Genomic DNA, 23,450 nt, shown 5'->3' with positions numbered 1-23,450 from the left:
CTGAGGCAGTTCTTCATGTCACAGGAGGTAGCTGTGTGTCTCCCAAGCGTGGCCAATGCGGAGCCGGCAGAGAACCGGAGAGTCCCTGCGAGAGGCCCTCATGGAGGACTGCCACACATTCGTAGTCTCCTTAATGGCACGCAATTTGTTGTGCGTACTTAGACTATGGCATTCTGTCTCCCAAAGCTGAAAATCCTGGCGACGTAAAAACGAACACAGGTCAGTTATTGGAATGCCGATCACCATAAGCAGTTTCCGTGCAGCCTCTTTGGTCAGCCTGTCAGCAAGTTCGTTCCCTGGGATTCCGGCTTGACCTGAGGTCCAGCCGAACACCACTGAACGACTGGACCATTCCATACCTCCCCCAAGAACCATGGACCTTGCCGTTGGTGGGGAGGCTTGAGTGCCTCAGCGATACAGATAGCCGTACCGTAGGTGCAACCACAACGGAGGAGTATCTGTTGAGAGGCCAGACAAACGTGTGGTTCCTGAAGAGGGGCAGCAGCCTTTTCAGTAGTTGCAGGGGCAACAGTCTGGATGATTGACTGATCTGGCCTTGTAACACTAACTAAAACAGCCTTGCTGTGCTGGTACTGCGAACGGCTGAAAGCAAGGGGAAACTACGGCCATAATTTTTCCCGAGGGCATGCAGCTTTATTGTATGATTAAATGATGATGGCGTCCTCTTGGGTAAAATATTCCGGAGGTAAAATAGTCACCCATTCGGATCTCCGGGCGGGGACTAATCAGGAGGACGTCGTTATCAGGAGAAAGAAAACTGGCGTTCTACGGATCGGAGCGTGGAATGTCAGATCCCTTAATCGGGCAGGTAGGTTAGAAAATTTAAAAAGGGAAATGGATAGGTTGAAGTTAGATATAGTGGCAATTAGTGAAGTTCGGTGGCAGGAGGAACAAGACTTCTGGTCAGGTGAATACAGGGTTATAAATACAAAATCAAATACGGGTAATGCAGGAGTGGGTAAGCTACTACAAACAGCACAGTGAACGCATTATTGTGGCCACGACAGACACGAAGCCCATGCCTACTACAGTAGTACAAGTTTATATGCCAACTAGCTCTGCAGATGACGAAGAAATTGAAGAAATGTATGATGAAATAAAAGAAATTATTCAGATAGTGAAGGGAGACGAAAATTTAATAGTCATGGGTGACTGGAATTCGGTAGTAGGAAAAGGGAGAGAAGGAAACGTAGTAGGTGAATATGGATTGGGGCTAAGAAATGAAAGAGGAAGCCGCCTGATAGAATTTTGCACAGAGCACAAGTTAATCATAGCTAACACTTGGTTTAAGAATCATAAAAGAAGGTTGTATACATGGAAGAAGCCTGGAGATACTGACAGGTTTCAGATAGATTACATAATGCTAAGACAGAGATGTAGGAACCAGGTTTTAAATTGTAAGACTTTTCCAGGGGCAGATGTGGACTCTGATCACAATCTATTGGTTATGAACTGTAGATTAAAACTGAAGAAACTGCAAAAAGGTGGGAATTTAATGAGATGGGACCTGGATAAACTGACTAAACCAGAGGTTGTACAGAGTTTCAGGGAGAGCATAAGGGAACAATTGACAGGAATGGGGGAAAGAAATACAGTAGAAGAAGAATGGGTACCTTTGAGAGATGAAGTAGTGAAGGCAGCAGAGGAGCTAGTAGGTAAAAAGACGAGGGCTAGTAGAAGTCCTTGGGTAACAGAAGAAATACTGAATTTAATTGATGAAAGGAGAAAACATAAAAATGCAGTAAATGAAGAAGGCAAAAAGGAATACAAAAGTCACAAAAACGAGATCGACAGGAAGTGCAAAACAGCTAAGCAGGGGTGGCTAGAGGACAAATGTAAGGATGTAGAGGCTTATCTCACTAGGGGTAAGATAGATACTGCCTACAGGAAAATTAAAGAGACCTTTGGAGAAAAGAGAACCACTTGTATGAATATCAAGAGCTCAGATGAAACCCAGTTCTAAGCAAAGAAGGGAAAGCAGAAAGGTGGAGCGTGTATATAGAGGGTCTATAAAAGGGCGAGGTACTTGAGGACAATATTATGGAAATGGAAGAGGATGTAGATGAAGATGAAATGGGAGATACGATACTGCGTGAAGAGTTTGACAGAGCACTGAAAGACCTGAGTCGAAACAAGGCCCCGGGAGTAGACAACATTCCATTAGAACTACTGACGGCCTTGGGAGAGCCAGTCCTGACAAAACTCTACCATCTGGTGAGCAGGATGTATGAAACAGGCGAAATACCCTCAGGCTTCAAGAAGAATATAATAATTCCAATCCCAAAGAAAGCAGGTGCTGACAGGTGTGAAAATTACCTAACAATAAGTTTAATAAGTCACAGATGCAAAATACTAACGCATATTCTCTACAGACGAATGGAAAAACTGGTAGAAGCTGACCTCGGGGAAGATCAATTTGGATTCCATAGAAATATTGGAACATGTGAGGCAATACTGACCCTACGACTTATCTTAGAAGAAAGATTAAGGAAAGGCAAACCTACGTTTCTGGCATTTGTAGACTTAGAGAAAGCTTTTGACAATGTTGACTGGAATACTCTCTTTCAAATTCTGAAGGTGGCAGGGGTAAAATACAGGGAGCGAAAGGCTATTTACCATTTGTACAGAAACCAGATGGCAGTTATAAGAGTCGAGGGGCACGAAAGGGAAGCAGTGGTTGGGAAGGGAGTGAGACAGGGTTGTAGCCTATCCCCGATGTTATTGAATCTGTATATTGAGCCAGCTGTGAAGGAAACAAAAGAAAAACTTGGAGTAGGTATTAAAATCCAGCACGAAAAGCAGAAGTCGTCTACGTACAGAGAAGGTGAGACGGGCAGCCCTAAAGCTAGACCTTTAATGCCCACTAAAAATTGAGAGACACTCAATAAAGAGCCCTGTGGGATCCCATTCTGCTGGATATGGGGGGGGGGGGGGGAATATGGGAGGCACCAACTTGGACACAGAAAGTACGAAGTGACAGAAAATTTTGGATAAAAATGAGGAGTGGGCCTCGGAGACCTCACTCGTATAATGTGCCAAGGATATGATGTCGCCAGGTCATGTCATACTGTTTTCCTAAATCAAAAAAGACAGCAGACCCAAGGGACCCAAGATTATCAATGGTACAGCGACCCCGGCGGAACCCACCCTGACATGGAGCCAGCAGGCCATGTGACTCCAGGACCCAACCCAACCACTGACACACCATACATTCCAGCAGCTTATAAACAACGTTGGTGAGGCTGATGGGCCGATAGCTATCCACATCAAGCGGGTTTTTACCGGGTCTCAGCACCAGAATAATGATGCTCTCCCCCCATTGTGATGGAAAGATGCCATCGCACCAGCTCCAGATAAAGATGGCACTTGTAGTCAGATAAGAGATGTTTAAGCATCTGACTGTGGATCCAATCTGACCCAGGAGCTGTGTCGGGGCAATGTGCAACAGCGCTGAGGAGCTCCCACTTTGTAAATTGGGAGTTATAGGATTCACTGGGGCGTGCAGTACACGAGAGGACGTTCCCTTCCAGCCAGCGTTTTGAGAGTGCGAAAGGCTGGGGGCTAATTCTCCGATGCAGAGGCTTGAGCAAAGTGCTCGGCACTTGCATTTGCATCTGTAGATACCATGCCATTTATGTTGACTTCCGCAAGGTGTTCGATACAGTTCCCCACAGTCATTTAATGAACAAATTAAGAGCACATGGACTATCAGACCAATTGTGTGATTGGATTGAAGAGTTCCTAAATAACAGAATGCAGCATGTCATTCTCAATGGAGAGAAGTCTTCCGAAGTAAGAGTGATTTCAGGTGAGCCGCAGGGGAGTGTCGTAGGACCGTTGCTATTCACAATATACATAAATGACCTTGTGGATGACATCGGAAGTTCACTGAGGCTTTTCGCGGATGATGCTGTGGTATATTGTGAGGTTGTAACAATGGAAAATTGTACTGAAATGCAGGAGGATCTGCAGCGAATTGACGCATGGTGCAGGGAATGGCAATTGAATCTCAATGTAGACAAGTATAATGTGCTGCAAATATGTAGAAAGAAAGATCCCTTATCATTTAGCTACAATATAGCAGGTCAGCAACTGGAAGCAGTTAGTTCCATAAATTATCTGGGAGTACGCATTAGGAGTGATTTAAAATGGAATGATCATATAAAGTTGATCGTCGGTAAAGCAGATGCCAGACGGATTCATAGGAAGAATCCTAAGGAAATGCAATCCGAAAACAAAGGAAGTAGGTTACAGTATGCTTGTTCGCCCACTGCTTGAATACTGCTCAGTAGTGTGGGATCCGTGCCAGATAGGGTTGATAGAAGAGATAGAGAATATCCAACGGAGAGCAGCGCACTTCATTACAGGATCATTTAATAATCGCAAAAGCGTTACAGAGATGATAGCTAAACTCCAGTGGAAGACTCTGCAGGAGAGACGCTCAGTAGCTTGGTACGGGCTTTTGTTGAAGTTTCGAGAACATACCTTCAACGAGGAGTCAAGCAGTATATTGCTCCTCCTATGTATATCTCGCGAAGACACCATGAGGATAAAATCAGAGAGATTAGAGCCCACACAGAGGCATACCGACAATCCTTCTTTCGACGAACAATACGAGACTGGAATAGAAGGGAGAACTGATAGAGGTACTCAAAGTACCCTCCGCCACACACCGTCAGGTGGCTTGCGGTGTATGGATGTAGATGTAGATATAGATGTAGAACACCTGTTAGGGTCTGGTACCCGTAAACACATTTGTTCTTCACCCAGACTTGGGAAGGTGATGTGTGGCACCCAACGATCATGACATATCTCTCCCAACACTCCTGTTTCCGCCATCTGATAAGTTGGCGAACGTGGGCACAGAACCGTTTAAAGGCTATGAGGTGTTCCAAGGAAGGGTGTTGCTTATGCCACTGTAGAGCTCGTCGACGTTCCTTAATTGCTTCAGTGACTTTTGGTGAACACCAAGGGACTGCCTATCACAGAGGGCACAATAAGGAAAGAACTGTTGTAGTCACCTGCTCAACCATCACATTGATGTTACCATGTGGGGCAGATTCAACAGAGACAGCAGAGGTGAAGGTTTCCCAGTACACCTTGTTTAAAGCCCATCTGGGCATGCGTCTGTGGGCGTGACACCGGAGCAGTGACAGGAAGCTGGGGAAATGGTCACTACCACACAGGTCGTCATGTGCTCTGCAGTGGATAGATGGGACAAGCCCTGGGCTGCAAATTGATAGATCAATGACCGAGTAGCTACCATGAGCCACACTGTAATGTGAGGCTGTCACAGTATTTCAGAGGCAGAGGTCAAACTAAGACAGTAAAGTTTCAATGTCTCTGCCTCGGCCAGTAAGCACGGTGCCATCCCACAAGAGGTGGTTGTTGTTGTTGTTGTGGTCTTCAGTCCTGAGACTGGTTTGATGCAGCTCTCCATGCTACTCTATCCTGTGCAAGCTTCTTCATCTCCCAGTACCTACTGCAGCCTACATCCTTCTGAATCTGCTTAGTGTATTCATCTCTTGGTCTCCCTCTACGATTTTTACCCAACACTCTGCCCTCCAATACCAAATTGGTGATCCCTTGATGCTTCAGAACATGTCCTACCAACCTATCCCTTCTTCTAGTCCAACTGTGCAACAAATTTCTCTTCTCTCCAATTCTATTCAGTAACTCCTCGTTAGTTATGTGATCTACCCATCTAATCTTCAGCATTCTTCTGTAGCACCACATTTCAAAAGCTTCTATTCTCTTCTTGTCTAAACTATTTATCATCCACGTTTCACTTCCATACATGGCTACACTCCATACAAATACTTTCAGAAACGACTTACTGACACTTAAATCTATACTCGATGTTAACAAATTTATCTTCTTCAGAAACGCTTTCCTTGCCATTGCCAGTCTACATTTTGTATCCTCTCTACTTCGACCATCATCATCAGTTATTTTGCTCCCCAAATAGCAAAACTCCTTTACTACTTCAAGTGTCTCATTTCCTAATCCAATTCCCTCAGCATCACCCGACTTAATTTGACTATATTCCATTATCCTCGTTTTGCTCTTTTTGGTGTTCATCTTATATCCTCCCTTCAAGACACTGTCCATTCCGTTCAACAGCTCTTCCTAGTCCTTTGCTGTCACTGACAGAATTACAATGTCATCGGCGTACCTCAAAGTTTTTATTTCTTCTCCATGGATTTTAATACCTACTCTGAACTTTTCTTTTGTTTCCTTTACTGCTTGCTCAATATACAGATTGAATAACATCGGGGAGAGGCTACAACCCTGTCTCACTCCCTTCCCAACCACTGCTTCCCTTTCACGCCCCTCGACTCTTGTAACTGCTATCTGGTTTCTGTATGAATTGTTAATAGCGTTTTGCTCCCTGTATTTTACCACTGCCACCTTCAGAATTTGAAAGACAGTATTCCAGTCAACATTGTCAAAAGCTTTCTCTAAGTCTACAAATGCTAGAAATGTAGGTTTTCCTTTCCTTAATCTTTCTTCTAAGATAAGTCGTAAGGTCAGTATTGCCTCATGTGTTCCCATATTTCTACGGAATCCAAACTGATCTTCCCCGAGGTAGGCTTCTACCAGTTTTTCCGTTCGTCTGCAAAGAATTCGCATTAGTATTTTGCAGCCATGACTTATTAAACTGATAGTTCGGTAATTTTCACACCTGTCAGCATCTGCTTTTTATGGAATTGGAATTATTACATCTCCCTTCTCATCTACATCCACTTCCCCCACCCCACACCTGCTGGCCTCTACGTTTCCTGTAGTCAGTATCTATTTTACCCCTAGCGATATATACCTCTACATCCCTACTTTTGTCCTCTAGCCATCCTTACTTAACCATTTTGAACTTCCTGTCGATTTCATTTTTAAGACATTTGTATTCCATTTCGCCTGCTTCATTTACTGCATTTTTATATTTTCTGCTTTCATCAATTAAATTCCAAGGATTTCTACTAGCCCTCGTCTCTTTACCTACATGATCCTCTGCAGCCTTTAATATTTCATCTCTCAATGCTACATATTCTTCTTCTGCTGTATTTCTTTCCCCTGTATTTGTCAATCGTTACCTAATGCTCTCCCTGAAACACTATAACCTCTGGTTCTTTCAGTGTATCCAGGTCCCATCTCTTTAAATTTCTACCTTTTTGCAGTTTCATAACCAAAAAAATGTGGTCAGAGTCCATATCTGCCCCTGGAAATGCCTTACAATTTAAAACCTGATTCCTAAATCTGTCTTACCACTATATACTTTACCTGAAACCTTCCAGGGCCTCCTCCACGTACACAACATTCTTTCATGATTATTAAATGAATTGGTAGCTACGATTAAGTAATGCTCTGTGCAAAATTCTACCAGTCGGCTTCCTCTTTTATTCCTTACCCCCAGTCCATATTCACCTACTATGTTTCCTTCTCTTCCTTTCCCTAATATCGAATCAAATTCCAATTCCTCATGACTTAAATTTTCATCTCCCTTAACTATTAAAATAATTTCTTTACTCGCATCATACACTTCTTCAATCACTTCATCATCTGCAGAGCTAGTTGGCATATAAACTTATACTACTGTGGTGGGAGTGGGCTTTGTGTCTATCTTGGCTACAATAATCCGTTCACTTTGCTGTTCACAGCAGCTTATCTGTGCTCCTATTTTTTGTTCATTATTAAACCTACTATTGCATTACCGCTATTTGATTTTGTATTTATAACCCTGTATTCATCTGACCATAAGTCTTGTTCCTCCTGCCACCGAACTTCGCTAATTCCCAACATATCTAGCTTTAACCTATCCATTTCCCTTTCTGAAGTTTCTAACCTACCTACCCGATTAACAGATCTGACATTCCTTGCTCTGATCCATAGAAAGCCAGTTTTGTTTCTCCTGATAACGACGTCCTACTGAGTAGTCCCGCCCCCAGGAGATCCAAATGGGGGACTATTTTACCTCTGGAATATTTTACCCAAGAGGACACCATCATCATTTAACCACACAGTAAAACTGCATGCCCTCAGGAAAAATTACGGCTGTAGTTCCCTCTTGCTTTCAGCTGTTCACAGTACCACAACAGCAAAGCCGTTGCAGTTAATGTTACAAGGCCAGATCAGTCAATCATCCAGACTGTTGCCCCTGCAACTACTGAAAAGGCTGCTGCCCCTCTTCAGGAACCAGACGTTTGTCTGGCCTTTCAACAGATACCCCTCGATTGTGGTTGCACCTATGGTATGGCTATCTGTATTGCTGAGGCACGCAAGCCCACCCCACCAATGGCAAGGTCCATGGTCCATGGGAGGGGATTATTAACACTACTAATAAATAAAATGACTCTTACATCTTTATCCTATTATTTTTTAATTTTATTCTTTCAGAAATGTATCTTCCACGTTATTGACATTGCCAAATTAAGCAAATAAGAGGTTGCTTAAACATACATCCTTCTTATCCCTCCAGAACTCTGCTCACCTCTACTTTGAAAAATTGTATATAGCAAGAATGCACATAACTACACTCATTAGTAGTTTAAAGTTTTATGCATTTTGATTTTTTTATATATATTTTCATTCGGATAATTTTAATACAAATCACACTATGCCACAAGTGAATAAAATAGTAGTTTGATTCAGGTAGCACCAGTGGGGGGGGGGGGGGGAGGGGGGGGCAAGAAGAATCCAGACTCCAACGAATGACCCTTCTGTTATGATGATGATGATGATGATGGCATATTTGCCCCTGCTGCAGTTAAATGGACTGAGGGATGATATGAAGGAAAAAGTGTCAGCTCTACATAGTGCATGAAAGACTACTGCATTTTTCATATTTTGGTTTAATAACGTATTTTTTTTCCAACAGAATTCACATGAATGCACTATAATTAAATGACTCAAAGAGCAGCCCTAACTAATAGCTACTATGTCGTTTGATCATGAAGTCTGATGATGAACAGAGAAATACAACAGTCTCATGTCTAATTTGGAAGATAGGAGCAAAGAATAAATATAAGTGTGGTAAGCACAGTTGGACAGTCGATCGGAAAAGCTGTTTACCCTTGCCTGCCAAGACTGATGTAGAAATGCTAGTGCCAAGTTCACAACAGGCCACACATTTTCTACTGTCAAAGATATGATCACACCTGCAGTTAAAAACTCTGAAATATACCATTGTGGACAGCACATCTGGGTAGGCAAACCTGTAAAGTGCGGATGTGCACCTTATTGTTGCGGCACCCAGCTAGACGAAAGCGCAGGATGCTTAATAAAATGTTTGCATATACAATATACTTTAATACTGTTCAAGTGTGTGGAGCAACAGGTTGAACTACCAGGTAATGTCGATCATGTCCAGAAGAATGAATGATCATTGCTTTGTTTTACTTGTTGGAGATGAGTATCAAAAAGTTGCAGAAAAATTGTAATGGGCAGTAGGCCTATGCATGACTGCACATATTAAATCAGCAAAATCTGAAAAGTCAGTTCAAGAAAGTTTCATGGATAAATTAAGGAAAATATAACATCACTTTTTAAAACTGCTAGTCAGAGTCTAAACATGATGCTCATCTATTAACAACTAGCACATGAGTACATAAACACCGTTCAAATTCACTACGAGTGGACCACAAACCTATGAAGAAGGAATCCTGTTCAGCTAAAAGGGATCTGCACAGCTATTATGTAGACCACAATTCACACAAAATATGTTGCCAGTGTGAAACAAAAATTGGGAAAATGTGTTACCCTTCAGAGGACTGTTATAAGACATAATGTACTAATCATGATTACAAAAATACACATTGATCCTAAAAAAAGATACAATGATGAAGACATATTTTGTACAACTTTGGTGAAAAAAGAAAATAAAAAGCCGATGACAAATTTGTATAGAAAGAAGAAAAAAAGTTGTATTATCCCACTATAGTCGCTCATAAATTTCACAGCTTCAATGACAAACATTATCCAAAAAGCAGTTGGAATTAATAAGCCCCTTGTAATAATTTCACACCAACTGGCACCTCAAGAAAGTATCCGTTTCATAGGAAATTCAGTTTGCGGAACGAACGTAACAGCTTCGAATTAATATTTTACGTGTCATATATATCTTGAAATAATTTAAAAATATTTAAAGTTACTTACTGCTCAGCTATTGCAGGACAGGGAAGTTGTATAGCACTTGGTAGATGTATCAATGGGAATTCTGAGTGTTTAGATTTGCCGCCTTAAAAGTACGATGACATAATCAGTTACAGCGCTGTGCTTTACACCACAATGCACTTGTGCATCACTGCAAATTTGGCGTGTATTGCATCATCCAAATTTCCAAAACAAATTCTTCGAGACAAGCACACAATTACTAAGAGGTGGACGAATTGAGGCCAGTTCGGAAGTGAACATCGAGCGCTTCATATATGGATGAGAAAGGAACAATAGGAACGGCGATTAATAAAAGAAAGGGCATTTTAATTAACACACATAACCTTTCTTGAACCCGCACGCACGTGTTTCAAATTGGAACCGGGACAAAGATGGTATTTGAAAGTTGAGACTTGTGCGGAAATACATCTCCAGCGGCAATGCGTAGAATCTATGGTACAACTCATTCACGATTTGTTGGCGTGTTTAGCATCTCTGGCGGTTGACAACACACGAATGTAAATGTGTCACTTTGAAACAGCCGCAAGAATGTGGGTTGTCAAAGTTTCTGTCTTCTTACTAGCTGTGATTGAGATCGGTTTATCTGCCTCTACGCTGGAATCCGTAAACGACGATGAGCTTTCAAACTTGATTAGGAGCGAAAAATACGTTGTTGTCGTTTTTAGTGAGTATGTGTGTGAAATCGTGCGGTAAGCCGACAGAACAAAGTTCTGGTTATTTATAACTACGTATTTGTTTTTTAGCGAAGAAAGATTGCGAACCCTGCGATGATCTAGAAAATGAGTTAATAGCACTGCGTGAAGACTTGGTCGACACGCTTAATGCATGGGTCGTAAAGGCAACAAACAGCCAACTTGTCAAGTTGTATAATCCATCCAAGGAGCCGGCGTTGGTGTTTTTCAGGCATGGGGTACCCTTGCTGTATCACGGTAAGTGGCGTAGTTCAAGCATCATAATTATATGAAATGTCAAGAGGATATTTACAATTTTGGGAAGAGGGCTATTTCATTGAATTGAATTGAATTGAATTTTATTTGATCCTGTAAGATTACATTGTGTACAGTAAATGTACGTGTAATATAGGACATGTCAAAGTATTAAAATTCTTCTCACTTATTTTTCTACACCTTTAGCTTACATTTTTACATCACTGATAATGAGTAACAATATATACAAATTTAATGGCATAAGTATTCTGCAACACTGTAAAACTCTTTTTCAATGAGATAGTCTTTAAGTTTCTTTGCAAAGTCATTGTGAAGTACACTATCTTGCAGGGTTTTGGGCAGACTTCTTAGTAGTCATATACCAGAGTACTGGGGTCCTTTTTCTAGCATTGCCAGTCGGTGGGGTATGCTCCGTACTTCATTCTTCTTTCTTGTATTGTGGGTGTATACACTAGCATTTGTAATCCAGTCCTCACTACCTTTTGTGATGTACATTATTGTTTTGTATATATACAACGATGAAAAAGTTAAGATACCTAAATTCTTGAAACAGTTTCTGCATGTTTCAGAGGTCTTTCTTCTTAAAATGGTCCTAATTGCTTTTTTTTGTAATGTGAACACTCGTTTTGTCTCTTGTTTGTTTGAGTTTCCCCACACAGTCACTCCATACTGTAAGTATGGTCTGAAAAGTCCATGATACACTGTACACAGAAGGTTCTTGTCTGAATACTGTGATAGTTGCATCATTAAGAATATGACAGAGCTCGGTTTCTTACAGACATTATTAATATGTTTTTTTTTTTTTTCCATTTCATTTCATTATCCACAAGAATACCTAAGAATCTAGCAGATTCTACTACTTCCAGCCTTGTTCCATCAACCTCTAAATCCATGTCTACAGCCTTTTCCTTGTTTTTAAACACTGCACACATAGTCTTTTTTAGATTTATAACCAGTTCATTTTCCAACAGCCATTGAGCTGTGACATTTGCAGATATGTATGCTCTTCTCTCAAGCTGTTCCATATTTTGGTCACTATTTAGTATTGTCATGTCATCAGCATACAATATTTTCTTTTCTTCCTCCTCAACACCTATATCATTAACAAATACATCAAATAACAATGGCCCCATTACCGAACCCTGCGGCACTCCATATTTGATGGATTTGGTTTCTGATTGGTACGAGTTTCCTAATGATACATACTGCTTGCGGTTGCACAAGTATGATTTTATCCATTCACCCGGTTGCCCCCGAATGCCATAGTTGGTTAATTTTTGTATCAGCATTTCATGGTCAATGGTGTCAAATGCCTTTGAAAAATCCAGAAACATTGCAGAGACAACCTTTTTCTCATCTAAGGACTGTAAAATGTATTCTGTTAGACTGTCAATTGCTGATTCTGTAGATTTACCCTTTCTGAAACCATGTTGAGAGGTCATGAGAATGTTATGTTTGTCCAAATAGTTAACTAATCTGGTATACATAAGCATTTCTAGGGTTTTTGAGAAACCTGATATCAGTGAAACTGGTCTGTAGTTGTTGGGATCATCCTTACACCCTTTCTTGTACACTGGCATACTTTAACATGTAGTAGCCTATTTCATTTTAGTGTGGACTGTAGTTATTTACATTGTACTAGAATTTGTCTCACCATATTAAATGGTAAACTCGACGAGGTAAGATAATTCTAGTCTTGTCACCACTTTAACCGGCAATGATGACAGATAAAATGTCAGTGATGACAGAGTAATGTGAACTACAAAATAATGTAGCAGTTGTGCACTTTTCCTAGTAGTCACATATGATGGAATCTGTTAAATGTATTCGAATGTATGTTCCATACTCCTGAGCAGGACATCAGAGGCTGAAACTGTGATCATGTTAAAAGCTCTTTCATTTTTAGTCTTATCCATAAGATCATTTCCCTATGATTTATTCCATTCCTTCACTAATCTCCTAATGGCTGCCTCTTGACAGCTGTAGTGGCACGTGCATCACTGCCAGAACAATTTGATCTTTGAATCATTATTCGTGTTGGACACTAGGTAGCATTAATTGTATAGCAGGCAAAATATGCCGAACACAATGACTGTTGTTCTTACAGAATAGAGGACAGTAGATGTGCAGCCCGTATACACAGTGCACAGCACTCTTTAAAAACTATGACAGCACACAACTGTATCTAACCACTAAGTTTCAAAGTATTATAGAGCAGTTTCACATTAGTGGACATTGCTCATTGCTCCGCTTTTCTAGTTATTGTAACTGGTTTCTAAATTTCTTCATTTACCATACTAATGTTTGCCCTATTATGTAGCTGAATTATAACATGTGGAGTGACTATACTGTATGTGTTTATTTCTTTGCTCAGATGTAGTTGTTTGGGTTCTGCACGCCATAGTACATGTATCTGCACATGACATGTGATTTGCAGAGTATATATGTAGGTGTAATGGGATGTGGGAAACCACCTAAAAACCGTATATAGGCTGGTCAGCACAGCAACCCTCGTCATTAACCTGCCAGGTGGTTTTGATTTGGCTCGGCACTTGTGCTTTGCCCGGAAGTGGCTCTAAAACACACATGGCTATCTGGACTGGTTTTTATTGTTGTTATATAATATTACTATCATTCTCTTAGAATGTTCTTTTTTATATCCACTATTTTTTGTATCATTTAGCAGAGGCAGACGGATTGACCTCCTCCATGCCAACCAGCATGTGTTCTGAAAAATAAGTCGTGCAAAAACAAATCCATGCTTTACTTCCATGACTTCCTAAAAGTCTTGAATAAAAGCTATTAAATAGAAGCAGTATTTTTTGACTTTCAAAAATAGCATTTGACTTGGTAGCACACCAAGACAAAAGTATAGTCATATGGGGTAAAGAACAGAATTTGTAAATGGACTGAGGATATCTTTGTAGGAGGCGGCAACATGTTATCTCAGATGTAGAGTCAATGATGTGTAGAAGTAACTGTAGATACCCCTTGGGGAAGTGTCTTGGGACTCTCGCGCCTCATGTTGTATATTAATATATCTTGCGCAGACAATATTAAGTGTTCGCATCAAAGACATCATAGATCTGCACTTCCAGTTTTATGGCAACACAGTTATGGATTTAGTTAGCCACATTCTGACATCACCCCCCCCTCCCTCCCTCCCTCCATCTCTCTCTCTCTCTCTCTCTCTCTCTCTCTCTCTCTCTCTCTCTCTCTCTCTCTCTCTCTCTCTCTTTTTCTTTTAGTGCTGGAGAATACTTTAATGAGATGGACAACATCATGAGGGGAAGTCCATTATGTCCAGTTAAGAGCCAGCTTGTTTACAGAGTACTTTTTGAGGGCTTCGCCTCAGACATGGCTCCAGGTAAAGCTTCTGTTGCTTTTATCGTTGTTTTCATGACACATTCTGTTTCTAACATCACAGTCATAAAAAAACTGTGAGAGTTCTTGGACTGCACATACAACATCCACGTCTGCATAGAGTCTACGGCGGAGATGGAGATGACTGGTGCCTTGCTGTTCATCGACATCCTTGTCCCCCACATACTAAGTACTTGTCTCGGCTACAGTGTTTACCAGAAACCCACTCATACAGACTGGTATCTGAACACTACCAGCTACCACCACTCAGCATAGAGATAATATGTTCTGAGCGTCTCGGTGTATTTAGTGGAAAGTGTTTCATATGTCATCAACCTGCCCCGGGAAATGACCAAATTACAGAAAGAATTTGAGGAAAATGGCTACAACCGTCAATTTATTTTGAAAGCATTGTCACCAAAGGCAGGTAAACAGAAAGCCCCAGAGGAGAACACAAAGAAGTTTGCATTTTGCTGCTTCATTTCTCAGTGATGGTAAAGATAAACCACCACCTGACGAGGCACGAAATCAGTTCAGTTTTGAGACCTGACCAAAGATTTGACAGCTCACGAGGTCTGCTAAAGATGATGCCTGGGATGTACAAAAATACCATAGGGGTGTGAACAGTTGTGACAAACACGCTGTACACACTATCAAACAGTACTGTATAGAACACGAGATGTGCCTCCACCTACGGTATTGAAATGAACTGTAGCAAAATACAATCTGGCAGAAAGACATTGTGTTTGACAAGAGATTGTTGAAGAATATTTGGCATTTGGCGATAGAAGAATTGAACTATGCGATACTTCTCGACCATGAAATTCTGAACCTACTTTATACTTTATATTGGTGGATTTGCGGTATGGGAGAACCCCGTGTGGCACCAGTCAAACAGCCTGAAATTCCAAATGACTTTATTGCGGATCCTCTTCGTGGCACAGTAGTGAAACGGCAGTGTGGCTGAGGTATCCAGCAGCCTCACGTGTATCGTTGCCCACAGTGCTGTCAGAGAGCAGCCTCGGCCTGGCTGTGGCTTGTGGCACAACCGCCTGTTGTCGGAGGCAACTCGAGAGTCCGGGCAATCTCGGGCGAGAGCGTGTGCTGTGGTACGGCTTGTGCATCTGCACTGTCCGGCAGGCAGGTTACGCAATGGCAGTGATGCACTGCCCCACATTGACGGCCGGCAAGCAAGCTGCTTCCTGTGGCTGGTGCTGGCCCATTGTGGTGGCAGCTCCAGGTCTCGTGGTTTCAGTGCAGACTGCCCTGAGGCAGAGGCAAACTGCGGTTAATGAACAGCTTTGTGGGCAGTGCCCCAGTGTCAAAGGCTCATGGTGATAGAGCTGTGATACCAACAGAAAGTGACTTTACTATGAAACAGCAAGGTATTTGTACGTTTCCGAGCTGTGCTCGCTCGGACCGTGCTGCGCCTCGCGGTGTGTATACTTAATGTTTCTGCGGCCTTCAGTGTGGAGAGGCTTCCACCCTGTTCCATTTAGGTACTGGTGTGTCAACTGTTTCCCCATCACCAGGCTGGCTCACCTCACAGCATTGTGACTACTGCGTTATATTTTGTAAGGCGTAACACCCACATTTGCCACACTTTGCGCGTTTAAAATAAAATATGTTTGATGTGCTACACCTTCTTTATCTGCCATAATCATCACTTACGTCATACATTACAAACATATATATTTTGTTATTTCGAAGTCAGGTTCAAGTTGTGGACTTAGTTATTCAAGATCTGGTCGTACAGAACTGTTTCTCTGTGATGGAATACTTGGAATTTGGTGATGAAATGAGTTGAATATACAATACTTCTTCCAATTCAAAATGTGCATATGTCCTTACAATCACAAGTTAATGACAACACACCAAATTGTAACATAACCCCCTTCATTCAGTTGAAATTTTGTTTAAAACTCCCTAAAGGTTACTCATTATTGGGCATGTGAAGATAACCAATATTAACAAACTTCACAAACTTGTAAGAAAATGTATATAAAGCACAGCATTCTTCAGCACCTGTGTCACTGCCATGAAATTTAATTAATACACTGCATTATTACTTACAGTAAGTTTTGGTTGAGAACTTCCAAATTTCTTTGGTAATAAATAGGATTCTGAAAACTTGAAAGTAGTATAAGAAAACTTGCACAGTTACTTTAATCAACACTATATTTTTGTATCAAGCAATGGGAAATCCAGCATGGAATGTAACCATATTAGTGAAGGAAAATTGCTACTCACCATGTAGCGGAGATGCTGAGTTGCAGGTAGGCACAACAAGGTAATTTTCACACTTAAAGCTTCTGGCCAATGGCCTTTGTCAGCAAGAGACAAACATATGTGCGTAAACACACACACACACACACACACACACACACGTCACATACGCGACTGCAGTCTTAGGCTGCTATATTTTTGTATAGTATTAATATCACAGAAAATAATAATTGCCTGATTGTTATCAACAATAATTTTCATTTATGCAATTTTGTTGTATTTGGCATAGCATATTAGTATCTGGCATAGCATATTAAAAGCAGTGATAGAGATAAAAATATCTGTCAATACCCTCAATAAAGTCAGCGGGTCACAAATAAATACAGCTTGGGACCTTGACATCAAAAAGTTGAAGCAGGTGCACAATGACAATATTACATTTCACAGCCCTCGACCAGCCTCCAGTGACTCCACAGGCAGTTGAGCGTCCCTGTGAAAACGGCAGCAACAATCGCATGATAGCCAACACTTGTGAAGCACTTGTCCGAAAACTTGTCAATATTTCACCACTTAAAGCAGCTGGAAGGTCGAGACTTAATTTTATTAGTTTATATCTCCACGAGTCCATGACCCCCATAAAATACGTGGAGGAGTTGGAAAATAAGTTTCCCCTGTCGACTGTGGTCAGAGTTCTGTGTGAAAGGAAAAAAAGAGAATGAGACATATCTTTATTTTTGTACATAATTTCCAAATATATTGAGACATTTGTCATACCACTTTATAAGCTTCAAAAAGCCTTTCAGGAAAAAATCAGGGCGTTGCATACGGAAGAAGCGTTGAACAACTTTTTTGACGTCAGCATTGCTGCCAAAGTGCCTTCCGCCGAGAGTCTTCTTCAAAGCAGGAAACAGAGGGAAGTCACTTGGTGCGAGATCCAGACTGTAAGGTGGGTGGTGTAGGTGCTCCCAACCAAGAGTTGCAATATGGTTTTGCGTTGCCGTCACTGTGTGTGGTCTCGCATTGTCATCCAACAGCAGAACACTAGATCTGAGAAGGCCAGGCCACTTTTTCTGAATCACCTCTTTCAATTTCGACAGAGTGGCACAGTACCGTGCAGCATTGACAGTTGCGTCCTCCAGAAAGTCCAGCAGCAAAACTCCTTTGGCATCCCAGAAAATGGTGAGTAGCACTTTACTTGCAGACGGAGTGCTTTAGAACTTCTTTCGGACAAGTGATGACGGGTGTTTTCACTCCATCGAAGTGGCCTTTAATTCGGATGTGTAATGGTGGATCCACGTTTCACGCCCCATCACAATCCAAAACAGAAGGTCATTGCCAGATTCATGGTAACACATGAACTGTTCCAGGCTGAACGCCATGCACTGTTCCATGTGTGTTGGGGTCAGTTGGCGGGGCATCATGCTGACACCTTCCTGTACCGAAGAATGTCGTGGACGATCTTCTGAGCTCACTCGTGTCCGATTCCAAGTTCTGCCACTACTCCATCAATGGGGATACACCGGTTCACTTTAATCGTGTCATCCACCTTCCTGACATGTGCATCTGTAGTGGCCGTGCGCATCCGCCCAGGTCTCTATGTCCTGCACTTGCTGACGTCCATCACTGAATTGCTGGCACCATCTCCGCACCATTTGCCTCGACATCACACCTGACCAATAGACCTCTGCAAGGCGGTTATGAATTTCTGTGCCTGATACTTCACATGCCCATTCATAGCAGATAACAGCTCTCACTTCCGCCTGTGACCACGACTCCAAAACGCACCTTCTCTCCATATATCTGGGAAAAGACTGAGTGGCTGGCCTCCGCTTTGCACAGACACTGCAACAGCGCCATCTGCTTGATCGCGGTCGACATCTACACAATGGTGTATCGGTGTCCTGCACGTGCGCGTTCACCTGCCGTGTCGTCTTTCGCCCATATCACACAACTCTGCCCACAGTCGACAGGGGAAACTTATTTTCCACCTCCCCCTCATATTGACAATAACAGTGGATTTTTTGCTGCTGTTGGAGTTTCATACAATGAAGCACTGTGTGTAAAAAGCTGCACAGCGTTCAGTCAGTTTTTGATAAGACTTTAGAATGATGCAGAAGTTGGCAACTTGTTTAAATGTTCAGACATGTAAATCGGCACACTTGACAAAACCCGAAAACATAGTATGGTATCATAATTCTACACTATCAATGAGTCACAATTGGAATCAGTTAAGTCATTCAATTATTATATAATGTTCCCAACTTTAATGACCTTGAATTACATCAAATTATAAAAATGTCTTCCCAAACCTCATTTGTACAACAGTTTGATTTGGGTTGTGTTTCTCCAGTATACTAAACCACTGAAAAATTGGAGGAAACATTTAAATATGAATGAAATAACAATTATCAGGTGTAATTAGTTTAACTTAAATTTGCTGTTGAAGTCCATTGTAGTTTCTTCTTTAAGTAGACTCAGTTGTCTAGAAAAGTTATTTATTTCTATTGGTTGCAGTAGAATAAATAGGTTCAGTTTCTGTTTTTAATATTAATATTTATTATAAATCGTACGTGTTCCATATGTGTTTCTTCCACTATACAATAATCTCACATTTTCTACCACAACTTGACAAGTATGTCAAACAAAGTGAACCATCATGTTTCACTAGGCACCAAGAATCTACTGTGGCCTATAAGACAAACACAAAACCACAGATACAAAAACTTACCAAATATACTAATTACAAAGGTAATTATTTTCAAAAATAAAACAATGGAAGAGTCTCAGGCACGATGAAAAGACTACTGAAACTACATAAGCTTTCTAACACTGTCCTTCTTCCGAAATAGAAAGCGCGCATGCATGCATGCGCACGTGCGCGCGCGCGCGCACACACACACACACACACACACACACACACACACACACACACACACACACACAAGAACAACATTGCAGTTGGGCCCAAGGGTTTGGGGACAGTGGCCATGTGAGTGAGAGAGCTTCGTGTGTGAACGTGTGTTCATTTTATATTTTGGAAGAAGGACTTTGGCGAAAGCTTAAATATTTTAGCAGTCTTTTTCACTGTGCCCATCTGTAACTCGACACCTCATCTATGTGGTGAGTAGTAATCTATACTTTACATATTATTGTTATTTTCAGAAGTAGGTTTTTTACATTCACAGAAATTGCTAAGTGATTAATAGTTTGTGTTACAAATGTTTTCTTTATAGCTTCCACAATACAGAAATAAAAATGCTAATAAGAATAATAATTTTAAATGTCTTTCCAAAATTTGAAAAATGTAGTTACTTAAAATTGAAAAAAGTCAGTGTCTCGAGTAATCTTGTTCTTCTAATTGTATCGGGTACTCAGATTGTTTGTATTTATCATCAGGTACAAAACATAATGAAAATGGGCCACTAATCAGTTTGTATTAAAGTCTGAGTGTAACAGTTCGAGGGGATATGAAATGGAATGATCACATAGCCCCATTTATAAACAATCCTGGGGACAGAATTTGGTTCATTAGTAGCATACTGCGAAAATGCAGTCCACAAAGGTGATTGCATACAATGCTCTTGTGTGACCCAATCCTAGAATACTGCTAAAGTGTGTGGGAAACATACCAAATAGTACTAACAGAGGATATTGAACTTATACAAGAATGATAAACAGTTTTGTTCGACTCACGGAGAGCATCAGGGAAATCCTGAAAATCCTTAACTGGGAGATGCTTGAAGATAAATGCCAATTACCATTTGAAATTCAAGAACTATTTTTAAGTGAAGAATCTATGAATATCAGGAGGCCCCAAAAGTAATGAGAAATCTTCTCTAGCAGTGGCTAGAACACTAGTACCAAATTCTCCTGCTAGGTGCCTTCACCGGACACCATTTTGTATCAGCTTCTCTAGCGGCATTATGGCAGAGGCAGTATTGTGGTCTGTTTGAATGTTTTTGTAAAAACTCTTTCACTTGTTTGGCAATTATTCAGTGGAAGACGTTAAATAACAACATTGGATTCAATTTTGTGTTGGGGAAATCAGCAGCAGAAGCCATCACAATATTTCAGATGGCTGATGGGGAGGAAGCTTTGGGCAGGCAAGGGTTGAAGAGTTGTTTTCTCATTTTAAAATTGGCCAAATGTCAGTTGCAGACGAATTGCAACTGGGACCTCAGTCAACTTTGAGACAGATGAAAATGAAAAACTTGTGATGCAGTCATATTTGATTGTAGAAGAACTATCCGTAAATTGGTGTATATGAATGGAATGTCCTGCTGTTCAAACTGATTAATTTTGACTGAAGATGGAACCTGTAGCAGCAGACTTCATTCCGTACGTGGTTCCTGATATCTAGAGAAATAATAGTCTGTATGTGTGCTGGAAATTGAAGGAAGTGGCAGAAATTGAATTGCATTTTGCCACAAAAGTCAACACGGACAGTGAATCGTGGTACTGTGGATATGGCTGTCAAGTGTGGCGCTGTGTGTTGTCTTATTTATAGATTGACCTCCTGCTTTAATGTAAGAAACTCGGTATAAAAAAAGATGTATAATTTCTTAGCAGTGTGACTTATACACTCCTGCATCCATTATTTTGTTGTATTGATGATGATTATGGAATGCAATAATGACTTCCCTAAATCTCCAATAAGGGTGCCATCTGCAGGGAAATTGCCTCGTGCTGATTGAGGCTAGGCTATTGGTTCCTGTTTGTATTCAGTTTCATGATCACTTGCACTCTACTCCTTTGGATAACAACTGTCATGATATTTTGCTGTGTGAAGTAATATTTATTCTCATTGGATTGTTTGTATTTTGATACGTTAGAGATTGTAATTTGTGACACACCTTGACTATTTGGCACTTCATGTAACAAATTGTAGTTTTAGCCTGTAAGTTCACAGCGTATAAAAACCCCGAAATTAGTCATCATCTAGTATAAAAAGAGCTATTTTGCAACTTTGGCTGTTTGTCACGTTGACATAGTAATGCAAGTTGTTGACCATTCAGCATCCCAGCATGCTGGAAATTCAGTTTTAGATGTATTCCTCGGTTTCAGATCAGGCAAATTTCATGACCAATACAGAATCGTGAGTCTACCGTCGTGCTCCTCGGACCACAGTTGCACGATTCTGGCCGTGTGACTTGGACAGTTACACTTCTGGAGGATACCATCTTCCTTGTGAAATACATCAGATATTAAGTCAGTGGTCTGCAGTAATGTTCACGTAGTTCACAGCTGTCACACTGCCTTTGATTACTGCCACATGTCTGAGAGAACCCCAGATGAATGTCCCACAGAGCAGAACACTGCCACACAGACCTCCATCCTTTCACAGTGTGCAGTGTCCGGATGCAACCTTCGGTCTATCCGACCGGGTGAAATGTTTCCATCAATGCGTGGTCCAGTTCTGATGATCACATCACCACTGCACGTGTAACTGACCGTGTGATTGGCTAAGCAATGGACATCTGCTGCTTCAACAGTGTGTGCTAAACAGTGTGCTTTAAAACGCATGTGCCTGCACTAACATTGTATTTTTGCACTAACATTGTATTTTGTTACCAGATCAGCCACAGTGCTATACAGAATGGGAAAGTTTCTGACCTTCACATTCTGTGATGAAACATGGATGTTGAAATGTAGCGGAATGTGGATACACAATATTAATCTACTGATACTGCACTCGACCACATTTTACAGTATCAATATGTTGTAAGATAATATTTCTGAAGAACGCGATCCGTATCTTGTGTATATGTGATTTTCGTAACACCAACTGACTAAAGCATTATGTTCATATATTTGCTATTACTCAGAACCAATTTTATTGTCTATCACATTTTAAAATAATTTTGTCTCTTGAACTATATTATTTTTCAAATGTACTAATTAGAGAAATTTATTATTATTACAGTATTAATCAATACAAAGATTAATTAATAACATCATCTTGTTGTATTCCTGTTATCCTCCGCGAAGCCTCTTTATCCAGCGCATCTTCTTTGTTGATGTTGCGATGTTCCATTACTCCATTTATGTGGTGTGTCCAAGAACGTGGTCTTTCACGCTTACATCTGCCGGGTGGTTTCCTTTCATAAACCTTCTTTGGCCACTGATGATCTGGAATTCTCATCATGTGTCCGTACCATTTTAATGATTTTCTTTCAATTCTATCGATCACTGTATCATTTGCCTTCATTCTAGCTCTTACTTCACGATTAGTTTTCTTTCGATCCTTGATGTTCTGGCACTCCTATGCAAATAATCCATTTCCACAGCTAATAGTCTTCTTTTGAGATCCACATTTAAGATCTGCAGTTCTGATCCATAGCATAGCAATGATTCGACCATTATCTTACCTACTCTTTTCGTATTGCTGTTGTCGAGGGCTATGCCAGCGGTAGTGTAGCTACTGGCAGGGTCACCCAAGCTGGACAGGCCTCAACAGAGGAGCCAGACAATATGTGTCCCACCTAGGGAAGGGGGGGGGGGGGGGGGAGGGGATCTCTATAGGCGTGGTGAAACCGACCCTCCTAGTGGAGTAAACACTGATATCAAATCCTGGTCCTCTAAGTTGGAGGTTGGGTCAATGGGCCAGAACCTCATTATCCACAAAAAACTTCTAAAAGCTTGAGAATCTAAAGTGGAGCCTCAGATATTGTATTGAAACTCTTTTCAACGATTACAGAAATTATGATGGTAATAATGTAATGTAAA

General features: G+C 41.1%; 2 protein-coding genes across 2 annotated transcripts in view; one reads left to right on the top strand and one right to left on the bottom strand.

Annotated features, from left to right (window-relative positions):
* LOC126215058 (Y+L amino acid transporter 2) overlaps window positions 1-10,539 on the bottom strand; it is a 78,104-nt gene extending 67,565 nt beyond the window's left edge. The window contains exon 1 of the mRNA XM_049941707.1: window positions 10,171-10,539. The gene's annotated coding sequence lies outside the window, so the exon portion shown is untranslated. The remainder of the gene's footprint in view (window positions 1-10,170) is intronic.
* Window positions 10,540-10,642: 103 nt separating this feature from the next.
* Window positions 10,643-23,450, top strand: part of LOC126215059 (thioredoxin domain-containing protein) — a 41,713-nt gene continuing 28,905 nt past the window's right edge. The window contains exons 1-2 of the mRNA XM_049941708.1: window positions 10,643-10,852; window positions 10,932-11,117. Of these exons, the coding sequence (XP_049797665.1) occupies window positions 10,690-10,852; window positions 10,932-11,117 (349 nt within the window). The 5' untranslated portion in view covers window positions 10,643-10,689. The remainder of the gene's footprint in view (window positions 10,853-10,931; window positions 11,118-23,450) is intronic.

Source organism: Schistocerca nitens, chromosome 12, assembly GCF_023898315.1.
Source record: "Schistocerca nitens isolate TAMUIC-IGC-003100 chromosome 12, iqSchNite1.1, whole genome shotgun sequence".
Taxonomy (NCBI): domain Eukaryota; kingdom Metazoa; phylum Arthropoda; class Insecta; order Orthoptera; family Acrididae; genus Schistocerca; species Schistocerca nitens.
Note: the sequence above shows the minus strand (reverse complement) of the source record. Positions and strands in the feature narration are given on the sequence as shown.